The 12360-nt window shown below is 38.2% G+C and overlaps 1 protein-coding gene across 3 annotated transcripts in view; it reads left to right on the top strand.

The window, feature by feature from the left end:
* Nucleotides 1-12360, top strand: part of usp19 (ubiquitin specific peptidase 19) — a 37316-nt gene continuing 24956 nt past the window's right edge. For 2 of the 3 annotated variants that reach the window (XM_084721802.1, XM_084721801.1), the window contains exons 1-4: nucleotides 1-368; nucleotides 3173-3548; nucleotides 10150-10278; nucleotides 11415-11551. In XM_084721802.1, the coding sequence (XP_084577928.1) occupies nucleotides 3335-3548; nucleotides 10150-10278; nucleotides 11415-11551 (480 nt within the window). In that variant the 5' untranslated portion in view covers nucleotides 1-368; nucleotides 3173-3334. The remainder of the gene's footprint in view (nucleotides 369-3172; nucleotides 3549-10149; nucleotides 10279-11414; nucleotides 11552-12360) is intronic. The other variant, XM_084721803.1, reaches the window with a different exon arrangement.

Genomic DNA, 12360 nt, shown 5'->3' with positions numbered 1-12360 from the left:
ATGCGCGCACACAGTGAGGTTTGGCCGGGTAGCAGGCAGTCGGTGGATGTTGTTCCAAACAAAGTAGGACTCACACCGCAGAGACCGAATGACACCGACCTGACACCAGACCGAGCAGCCTTTTTTCAATTCTTGCGTTTTGTTTGAATTTATTTTAATACCTGGTGTGAAGTTACCAGAGATGGGTCCTGGGTAAATGACAGAATATTCCAGAAACACCGTGGACTGCGGGGTTTCGAGTGCGGCCGGCAGGAGCGCAACGGCCCGCGGCCGTGAAGGAGCTTAGCAGCCGGGAGAAGCAGGAGGAGTCGCCGGCCATTGTTTTGTTAGGAACGAAAGGAATTCAGTTCTCGCCAAATTGAAGCCCCGTAAGTCTCCCGTTTTAATGCCACTGTTAATTTTGCATTTAAATCACAGACTGGCGTCAGGTGTCACGAGATGTCATGTTGTGTAAATGAGGTTAGCCGTATCAGTGTCAGCTAGCGTTAGCTCGATGTGGCTAATGACGTTAGCTTCTTGAAGACTGAAGGAGCGTTTGATTGGATGACCTGTGCTGCGCTCTGCTGGAAGACAGATTAGACATTAGTTACGGACAGTCTTCGCACTGATAAACAAGCTATAACATGCCACTGATATTATACAGTAATAATATGGGTGGCTTAGTTTTAGTCAGTTATAAACAAAATCCGCTAATTTAGAAACATCACAGATAAACCTTTTGTGCCATACATGAATTGTGTTGTCCTATACCCCCCAGTGAGGGCTACGTATTTCAGCCTAACGTAATGTTTCAATATTTTTGACTTAGTATAATTTATTAATTCATATAACTGAGATTGACAAAAATCAATCTCGGTAATATAGGGATAGTTTAACGCTTCATGTCGACGGACACATGACAGCTCAAAACATGTGTGTCTTAAATGAAACGCACCTCTGCAGTCGGCAAGCTAACTTGCCAGTTACAAAGCTAACAACTCTGGGGTCTGTGGGGAAGCTAGATTGTTAAACTTGCTAGCTAGCTTAATGAGCACCACCCGTGTTTTTAGTAAATGTGCTGTACTGAACGCCGGAGAAAATGGCTGATTTAGCTGTTGTCCTTTGTTTGTCATTTGACTGTCCAAGCTAGCAACTTGCTGCTGCTATGCTAAGGAAACGAGGCAAGGCTTGGCTAACGTTATGTACAGCCTTCTGCTTCCTTTTGTCAGACATAATGTCCATGCCTCGTTCAGCTTTGTTGTTATTTGAAACTTGCTCCTAATGAGTTTTAAACAGTGAACCATTGTCCCTTTCTCTGCGAGTATGTAATTATACAAACATAGCAAGGGGAGGTTGTCATGATTCCTTGAATTGTGTAAATGTCCAATCCAGATATGTATCACATGTCCAGTGTGTAAGATTTGTGGTAGGATTTTGGTACAATCAGGGCTTGAAATGAACTTTTCTCCCCTGTGTCCCCCAGCTGTCCCAGATTTAAAGGGAGAGTGCACCCAAAAATGAAAATTCAGTCCTTATTTACTCCCCCTTGTGCTGATTGAAGGTTTGGTTTAGGTTATTAGTCCACAAAACACTTATTGGAGTTTCACAGGAAAATATTGTTGCAACATCTCACAAACCTGAGGGTGAGTAGATAATTACTGAATTACCATTTTTGAGTGAACTATCCCTTTAAAGGGCCCATGTATTAATGGTCCAGTGTAAAGGTTTTGGTAGAATCAGGGCTTCAAATTAACTTTTTTCTTCAGTGTCCCCCAGCTGTCCCAGACTTAACAACCAGTGCCCCACATTGAATTTCTCTTTAGCCATTTTAAATATGATATTATTATGCACACACTCTCAGCAATAAGTTGACAATGGAAACACATGCATGATGTCCACAATCAATTTCATGAAAACTGTTTAGGTCTCCTCACAGCACCATGTAGAAACCTCTACCACAGCACAGTGCTAGAAGTGCCATCATGTGGGCCTTTCTATATGATTGACACCACACCAAGAGCGATAACAATAACTATAAATATATCTTTTTAAAAGTCATGCTAACTCATGTGAGTGGCATCACAACTATAAAGTTGCAGTGCAGACTCCACCATCCACTGTAGGTTTTTTAAAAACATGATATATTTATACTTAATGCAACAAGTTATTGTGTTTAGTGTGGATCAGTCTTCAGTGCATGTGTGATGTAGCATATAGCTCATGCCAGGCGGTGCCACCTCACATTTTTCAAATTTTAACACCTAGCAGTTAAAGATGATATAAATCATGATGCATAAAATAATTATAGCATTCGTAATGCAAACTCTCCACCATCCCAGAATTGTCCCAGACATGGTCTGTTTTGTCCCAGGTGCTGTTTTTAGTGTCGACAGGACATCAAGAGATCTTTCATTTTCTAACACTGGACAGAATATGGCAGAAATGGGATATAAGATTCTTAAGTATGTTTTCATTAGTGTATCATCCCCTGAAAATAAGAATCATTGTGCTTTTGTTACCGTAGAATGAGCATTTTATATCTGGGAAATGCAGGTGCTCTTTCATGGACGTCTCCATGTTGCACTGCCATGAGATTAGAAGGGACAAACCAATCACTCGCTCCAGATGTGGCAAACTGACTTTATGTGAGTTTTGCAGTCCGCAGTAGGTTCTCTTAAATGCTTGAGTGAAAAGTGAGAAGGTGTTTGCAATCTCTAAGCTCACTAGATGCCACTAAATCCTACATACTGGTCCTTTAAGACATACAAATAGTTTGTTTGGAACAAGAGTGTGTGTATGATAGTTTTTTCCTGCAGAAATGTATAATTTAAACATTAAAATCTTCAAAAAGGGATCGGCTCCTTCTACCTAATCAAAAATTCCAGAATCCATGAATATGCAAATTTTTGGTCATTTCTAATGTTTTCCTGCTGGACACAAAGATGTACTAGTTGTCCAAAGTAGTTGTGATGTTAAAGATCATGCTCGAAGGCCCAGCCCTTAAAATCAGATTTCCAGTGAACACAGAGAAACTTTTCACTTTCAGCAGATGAGTGCAAAACATCAAAACTCTGCCCATACATCTCTCTGTACAGTGACTGTTGGAACAACAAGGAAAACTTCTTTTTGAGGGAAGGATGACTATTTTTGGGCTGTGATAGACTGATCAATGTCTCTGTGCCCTCTGCCTCAGGTCCCCATCCCTTACCAGCCTTCCTGATTCTGTTCTGGGAGAGTTCAGACCAGTATCATCGCCAAGATAGCCGGGCCAGGCAGGAAGAGGCACACCTCAGATCCAGACCCCAGCAGCGGTAGTGATTCCGAAGGGCGGCCTGTAAGTGCCAAGTGCCTGAAGATGGCCAGCAGCGGCAGCAGCGGTGTGGCTGGTAGTGAGACGGTTGGCCGTCGAGGTGGGGCTCAGCAGAGAGGAGGCAGCGGTAGGGACAACAGCTCGGACCTGTCCTCCAGCACCAGTAAGAAGAAGCAGAAGGACAGGGCCAACCAGGAGAGCAGAGAGGCCAAGAGAGCAGCTGCAGCGGTAGATGGGGTTATAGCAGAGGTCAAGAAAGGTAAGCTGGAGTTAAACTTCTTGTTTGTTATTGAATCATTTGTAGATTGTTTGTCAGGTTAACTGCAATTTAAAAAAAAAAAACTGCAATTAAAAAGAAAAATTAAAACAGAATAACGCATTATAACACAACAGCTGTATAGATGTGAAACTAAATATACATTATGCAAATATAGTAGTGCATTTTAGCATTTTATTGGAGCATATAGATCTATTATTGTGCACCCGTGTTACCTGAGAAGCTGATAGTATTTAGTTGTACATTGAAATGTCGAAGATTTTGAAAGAAATCCATCATTATAATCGAGGTGTACTGCCATCTTGAATACCTAAAGTTTTCTTATTAAAGTTGTTGATGTGTGACAAACAGACTGAATGCATTTCCATTCAATGCAGTGCAATATTAATCCAAATATTATCTAAATTGCAATATGGCCAAGTTCAATGTCCAAATCATAGGAGCTGCAAATTTTTTGATAGCAATGCACTAACTGTTATTCAGAGGATTAGTGTGAAGGTGAAGGCAGGGAAGTGTATTTTGTCGCCTGTATGCATGTAGGTCCTTGCATGCGTGCATTATACAAAGTGGTCAGATTTCCACAGGATGACTAATAACAGTCCTATAGGGAAATGTTTTTACTTGTAGGTCGCTGTTTGTTTGTAACATGCACATCCTGCTGCACTATTTCACTGATTGACAGATGGCGGTGGTAATGCTTCAAGAAACATTGCAAAGCACAAAAAAATACGAAAAGGATACATGATGTAAACAGTGTATGATTTAAAAAATTTGCTTTCAAAATGTTTATTAGGAAGGAAATGGATTTAACACAGATTTGATGCAGACAATGAGTTTTAGTGAGAAATGCTGAATGCAAACATTCAATTAATTCTTACAAACCTTTTTAAATAACTGCTCATACAAGTTACCTGCTTTTGACAAGGAAAATAAAAAAGTTTGCTGATCAACAAGGTCCACTGCTGTAGTATGATATGCCATATTTGCATAGTAAACAAAGTGTTGTCACATTAGGCTTGTGTATGTGTGACACAGGTGAAGTATTTTTAAAGTGTTGTGCATTTTTTTTATTTATTCTCACCACTGGTGTGTGGTTTTACTGTACCAAAATAAAAGCAAAAAAATACATTTAAAAAAATGTCATTTTCCTGTACAAGTTTCTGACATTTTATAGACAAATTGATTGATCAATTTGATGAAGAAAATAATAATCAGTAACTAAAATAGCTGTTAGTGTGTGGACAAAATACAGTTCACTGAAACTTTCCCCTGTTAGGCCTGTGATTTGGCATCATTATCTGGAAAACACATCAATTCTGGGTGTGTTATGGTTATGCAGTGCCAACCGTAAATTGTGTTGTTATCCATTAACACATTTATGATGGGAATGTTTTTATGTGTTGACGCAGCAGTTTCTGCATCTGTAAAAAAACACATAACACACTGACACACCTAAAACTTCAGACATTTCACTTAGGCCACTCAGGAGTTGCTTCAATCAGTATGAACCAAAACATTTTCATTTCAGTCATGTGATTCTGTAATAAATACATCATGCAGCTTCTGGTTATTTAGTTACAGTGTCGTCTTTTAGCCATTAATGCCATCCCTTGGTTGCAATTCATGCTGCTGCCTGGAAGCTTTTTTGTATGAGCTAACCACTTTGTGCGTACTGTACAGTATCATTTAATGCGAGCTGTGTATTTCTCATCATTTTTTTTTTTTTTTACTTCAACATACACACATGTGGATTAGAACTTCCTTTTATATGATTTCATGCTTTTCTTTGAAGTACTCGTGGCTGATGTACATTTTGTTGTAGGAGGTGGAGAGCTGCCATTAAGAGGTGGAATAATTTTTTTTTTTGTTTTAAACGCCCTCCTACAAACATTTGACAATAACAACATATCAGCGTTTCTTGGAGCCATAATTTACTTGTAGTGATACACCCTGCTTTGTGTTTTCAGCAGAGTTTAAAAGGGAAATATTTTGTTTTGCTTGAATAATGAAGGATTTGTGGTTTCTCTTTGCATAGGTATCTATACTTGTATTTACTCCCTAAACATCCTGTGTTCCTTAGTAGGAAGTAAATCTGCTCACTAATCCATGTAGGTGTGCAAATGGAGAACAACTTAACTTCCTCATCCTTTATTTGTCCTGCACTGCAGTATTGTGATAGCATTGTACATGACTAAACCACTCCTGAGCTGTAATTGAGTTGCTCCATGTGATGGATGTGCCTGGCACCGGTTCATCCCTGGAGGAAGAAACGCTGATAGGGGGAATATCACATTCCCCATAAGCCCTTGACCAAAGAGCCCAGTGATTCACAACACCATCTCATACGAGTCAAAAGTCAGTGAAGACCAAGCATGCAAAACAGTTCTACTTTCATTCTTTTGCCACCCAACTGGTTTGTAAAATATTTGCCAATACTGAGTACCAATCAAAGGCTATTAAAGTGAGGTTCAGATCAAGCTTACGTCATTATCACAGGCGTGTCATAGTACAGATAGGCACTCTACATATCTGGTGCAAAACAGCTGGTACATCTCGTTGAATAGTGTTATCCATAAATTACATACATAGATATACACGTTTCAGAAAGGCTAATTTGTTAGAAAGCAGATAAATTTAAGGTAAAGAATGAGGGATTCATTTAAAGTAATGAGGGTATCTGTTATAACGAGCTGCACCATATGTCACTTCCCATTTGTGTGTGGAAAATATATTTTGTATCTAATATGTCTGTTGATTGCTTATTAAATTAATCACCAACTGTTTTGATAATCAATTAATTGAGTCATTAAAAAAAAAATTCTCTGATACCTGTGGGCTGTGGATGAACACAAGACATTTGAGGATGTCATCCTGGGCTTTAGAAAACACAAATTGATATTTTTCACAACCAAACAATTAATTGAGAAAATAGTTCATGAATATAACTGTAGGTTGCAGCTCTACATTGGACAGACATGCACTCTAAATATCTGGTGTGAAAATGCTGGTACATCTTTCCTTGTTTAATAGCGTTGTCCATATATTACATACATGGATATATACATTTCATGAGGGCTAATCGTTAGAAAGCAGAGCTAAATTTGAGGTAACAGCATGGGATTAATTTAGTGTAAAGTAATGGTGGTATCTGTTTTTGTTTTTTGTTGTTGTGTATCTGACTACATGCAAAACAACTTATATTTCTTGAACAGTTTTTTTCCACTAGCCTGGTTGAAGTTGTAGTGATATAATTAGATCAAGGATCAAAGTAACGCTTTAATAATAGATAGTCAACACATGGACACATGATACTGGATCGGTGCATGCTTTGGCAGATAGTCCATCCTGCTGAATTTGCTGTTTGTTGTCTGTGTTGCTTCACTGAATATCACCAGAAGGCAGTTTGACCATCAACACAGATTAGGCTGCTTCATGCTTATGCAGTGAACACTGACACATGAGAAGACCACGCTGTGTTTTGATTGGTCAGTAATGCATATTGTAAGTGGATACACATTACTTGTTTGCTGGCACTTTGTTTGGGTTTATCTACAGTCTTCTTTACCGTGCGGGTTCTGCTTTGATGTCCATGTTTCCCACTCTAGGGTGACGTGTGTTACAGTGTTTGTGCTGCTGCTGGTTGTCTGTATCATGCTGAAGTGCTGTAATTCAAGCTGAAAGTGTGTCAGCCGCTTATCTGAGAAACCTGGGGTTGTCAAGGTCATGAGAATGCCCTGAAACTCTTTCCGTCTCTATTCTATGTTCTTTAATACTTGCCAACATTAAACCTGTTAGCAAAGTAAAGCAGTGTGACTTGGTTTAAAAGTTCAACATTATGCATGCATACTATCAGCAGCACTTTTCATGTTCAGCAGTTGTCATGCTTAATATAAATCAGTTTCACTGAAGGGAATTAAAGCTTGACCAAGAAATCAGACAGGCCAATATATCAACTGATATTGGCTTATTTTATGTTGGCAATATCCAGTCAAAAGTTTGGACACACTTCTCATTCAGTGTTTTTTTTTATATATTTTTTTCAGAAATGGTTCACATCAAACCAGTAGTGTACAAAAGCTCCTCAAAGCAAAGGGTGGCAACAATGAAGAATCTAAAATATCAAAGAGCAAAAAAACTTTTGCGCACTTTTAGGTTTACAGGTGCATAGAGAAGACCATGGGTTGACAATAAAAAGAAAAAAGACACTGTCATCTGCACTTGCAAACAAAGATTTATCAAATTGTTGATTGCAACTTATATTGTATTTCAAATTCTTAAAAAGCAAAAACATATTTTGCCTTGTTTTTACAGTTTTACATAATTGTTGTATAATGAAATGCAGTAATTCCATATAATGCAGTATTTCATAGTTTTGATGTCTCCAGTGCAAAAAATAATAAAGAAATGTTGAATGAGAATATGTGTCCAAAATTTTAACTGGTACTGTATGAAGAAGAATAGGGATGTTCCCTGTGATTAATTTCTCTTGTCAGTTTAACAGAAATTCAGTTTAGAGTAGAGTAGTTGACTAGTCTTGAGAGCTAAGTTTGACATGTGTCAGTTGATGGTCCCATAGCACACTACATAGCTTTTTAAAAGCCAACACCAAAGAACCAGAAGTTTTTTGTAAAAAGTCATTCTTTGCTATTTGTTTATTTGTTTATTATTGTTATTATTATTGATAACTTATTTCTAATAAAATATTGTCCTCTGACAGAAAACTACTTTCTTTCTGCAGTACAAACTACTGGAAATACTCTCAGTAGCTGTTGAGCTCTCCATGTGGGAGTTTTGACTTTCCTTGTATTAAGCTGGGTGCCTCTGCTTGAGGTGAGGTGGTGAAATCCGTTTATTATATTGCCCCCTCTGCTGTTACAGTTTCCTTGCATGTCTGACATATGATGTGTTGTACATCTGATGTTTTGCAACCACGCCACCTACACACTACTTCAGCGTTGCTACCAGCTCCACTGTGGAGCTAAACTAAATTAGTGCTACTGTATTTAATAAAGTGCTGTATTTCTATTGATATGCAGTTTAGTGAATATCTAGCAATTATTAATTATTACCTTAAGGTGTTTACACTATTAAAATTAGATTTTTCTTGCCTTTTCTTTGCTATTAATATACTTTATGGCATAAATTATGTGAGTAAGTGGCCATTAAGATCAACATATTTAATTTGTGTTAATAATGTGTTAATATCATGAATGTGAGTGTGATGTTTTACCCGGTCATTAGAGTACACTGTGGCGTGGCTGCACTGGAAATACAACAGTCACCAGCTGGTAGGGATTGGGTGTTGCTTGTGACCTTTCTAGAACGCTTAGGTTAGAGAGCAGAGTGAGCTAGTGAAGAAGTGGCGGTGGGAAAGTTGAGGCTCTCGTGTGGTTGTTGGAGACTAAAATCGATCCACCCATGACCATGACTCCTTTGCCAGCGGGGAATTTAGTTTTCGTACCTCTGGGATGATATTTTATCTTCGGTCACTGCTACGACTTTGAGATCACAATGAAATATGGTACTTGTTTATTTCGTCTTTCATGTTGGGATATTTTTGTCAAAGCCTCCGTTCTTGATTCTACCTTGAAAAGCATGTGCATGGCTGGGTAGCATGTTCTCTAAACTAAGTTGATCATTTGCTTTCATGCAATTGTTTACTTGGTATACAGTTTGTGTGGCGCAGATAATTTTAGATGTCCCATCTGTGATTGCTGAGTTCACTGTACTGTCAGTGAATGCTCTGCACTGACCCACTTGGGCATGCGAGTGCATTGGTATGCCTGATGTGAATTTATGAGCAGGTGCATTTCAGTGTGTGTCTATAATCTCTCAGGGTATTAGAGATACAGTATGATCACCATTAGTCTTACTTAAAAGCCTAATTTGATGGGATTGATTCCTTTTTCTCTTATATGACAGAGTTCAGCATTACATTTTTTTTTTCACTTTCCTAGTTGGACAAGTGAGTCAGAAAACTACTTGCCTGAAGTCAGTTTTTACTTGTCCCAGTACAAATTGTTTTATTAGCATTTATCAAATAACAACAAAAAATACATTTAATTTTTATGGTTAATCTAGGGCTGCAATGTCTGTAAAATGTCAGAATGTCAAAAATGTCCACCCCAGAGTCCAAGGTGATGTCTTTAAATGGCTTCGTTTGTCAGTCTAAAACCTAAACACATTCAGTTTAATATGATAATAAATGTAGAAAAGCAGGAAATATCCATATGTAAGAGGCTGAAAACAGTGTTTTCTTCCATTCTACATGAACAATTACTTTGATGATTAATCAATTAACAAAGTAGTTTAATTCTTTTATGTCACTTTCCTGGTTGGGTAAGTGAGTTGCCAGATTTACTGGCCTGGCACTTTACTTGTCTAGATCAAGCAGGCAACCCTTAGTGTTCGGCCCTGTTTGATCCTTAAAATGGAATAACTTCTGCCCAGGCCTGTGACTAATATTCTTGAATACATTCTAATAATCATGGTGGAACGGGATTATGCATTTTTTTTTTTTTACAAAGTTCCCTCTCTGGTTTGTTTGATATTTATGTGACCGTCCCTTCCTTTGTGTTTTCAGATGTGTTTGTGGACTGGAAGCAGAATGTCAATGAAGTGACTGTCCGACTGCGTTGTGGTGAGGGGGTGCAGAGGGTAGAGGACATCAACACATCCTTCACTGATACACACTGCCATGTGTACTTCCCAGGTAAGTTATAAGAAAGCATGTAACATAAACAGAAACTACAACTATTACTAATAGTACTACAGTGGAGTAAAAATCAAAATAAGGAGGTTTAATAATACAAAATTGAACCACAAAAGAAGAACAGGCACAACTGTACATTTGGGTTCAGGGCAGGCCTTATTAAACTTGAACCTTAAATTTCAAGTGTTAGTTATGAAGTATGTGAAAGATGTCAATGTATTGTGTTGTAGAAATATCTGCTGAAATTAGCATGCTAACGAGCTATCCCAGCACTTTAAATATGAAAATATAAATAAACAAAACAAACTCACAAAATGCCAAGAAGGGGAATATTCGCACAGCAACTGTTTGTAATAAATCATACACCTTCTGAATTGAAGGTTCTCTCTTAAACTGAACTAAGACGAACTGTAAAGCCTTGTTTACTCATTGTAAAAACTCCAACTCAACTGAAACAAAATAAAACTCAACTCAACCAAAAATATCTTGGTTTGTCTTTCCACTGTTCAAAAATCACCAACACTAGTTTGTTTAAAAAATACTTAATCCTCCACGTTATATGTGGAAATATTCTGGCTGCTAACTGCCTCTTTGACGCCCAACCTCCTTGTCCTCTCTGCTTGACACCTCTCCTGTCCCCGCCTGTCATGTCTTTGTTGTTCTCAGAGTCACAGTCCTGGTCAGAGTCGCTGTAAATAACCTCAGAACAATATTACCTTTTGTCTAGCTGGACCCCGTTGGTCTCGGAAGCTGTGTTCAGTCCTGATCTTGCCATGTTCACTGAGAGGCTGCTGAGCCTGGTTCCATTGCCTGTGGTGTAAACACAAACATTCCTCTAGTGCTAAGGGCTACGTGTGCTAACGATAGCTAGTGGGCTAGCTACAGCCAAAGATCGTTACAACAAAGAGCATATTGCGGCTACTCTGGTAATGTGTTGCCTCCTGTGTGTTTGGAGTTACTTTCAACAGGTGGCCATGTCTTTCACATTGCTCTTTTAGCCACAACTTAATAATACTGTGTGTTAAAATCTTTGTCTGACCTGTAATCTCACCTTTGCTGCAGTTTTACCATTAACATTGAGTGTATGACTCCAGTTTTGCTCTTATAACATCTGTTTGCATGTTTTCATTTTTCAGATGGACGGCAGTGGAGCTGCCAACTGCAGGAGGAAATTGAGGCCTCATGTAGCAGAGTTCAGTACAAGGAGAAGGGAGGCTTCCTGCACGTCATCATGCAGAAGAAGATTCCCTTCCACATCTGGCCTTCACTTAAGGTGAGTCACGTAACATGACATAGATTTTTTTTTCTGTTTGACAGATATGATTACATTTGTCTTTTTTATGTGCACTTATAAGTAGGTATTCATGAAAAAATTATTGAATGATTGATACAATGCTAGTATGAAATTACAATTCTAGTATAAAAAAACAGTTTGCGATACCATAAGAAAAAGAAAAAATGAGCCAGCCACAAAAAATAGGATGTTTTTTATTACCAAACTGCACACAGTGCTGATGAGGAAGAGCAATAAAGAATGAACCGATGTCTTAAACAAATACTCAAATCATTTTTTTTAGTTTCAGTAATTTTGATACGATAATTAACTCATATTGTATTATTATTATATGGAAAAAAGTATTACTTTGCTTTCAATAACGTTAATTCACTTTGTAATCAGGGTATTCAGCTCTCTGTTCAGGGCTCGTACAGGTGCTGGAAATCTTTGAAAAACTCTTGAATTTTACTGGGGTGTTTGCAGGATTTGAAAAGTGCTTGGATTTTGGGTAATGTTCTTGAAAATGCTTGAAATCGAATTGAAAACATGCAGTTACTCACCACCGGAGAGTCTGTGCTTTCCAGTAGGGCTGCAGCTAACAGTTATTTTCATTATCAATTAATCTCTTGATTGTTAAGTTGTTTGGTCCATTTAATGTCAGACAATGGTGAAAAATATTTTTTCTTAAAGTGCCAAAGTGCCCAAAGTGACATCCCTCATCTTGTCCACAGCTCAGTGGTATTCAGTTAACTGCCAGAGAGGAGTAAACAAACCAGAATATATTTACATTTTAGAAGCTGAAATCA

Source organism: Lutjanus erythropterus, chromosome 6 (assembly GCF_056507025.1).
Source record: "Lutjanus erythropterus isolate fLutEry1 chromosome 6, fLutEry1.hap2, whole genome shotgun sequence".
Taxonomy (NCBI): domain Eukaryota; kingdom Metazoa; phylum Chordata; class Actinopteri; order Lutjaniformes; family Lutjanidae; genus Lutjanus; species Lutjanus erythropterus.
The sequence above is the reverse complement of the archived record's forward strand: the minus strand, read 5'-3'. Positions and strand labels throughout refer to the sequence as shown.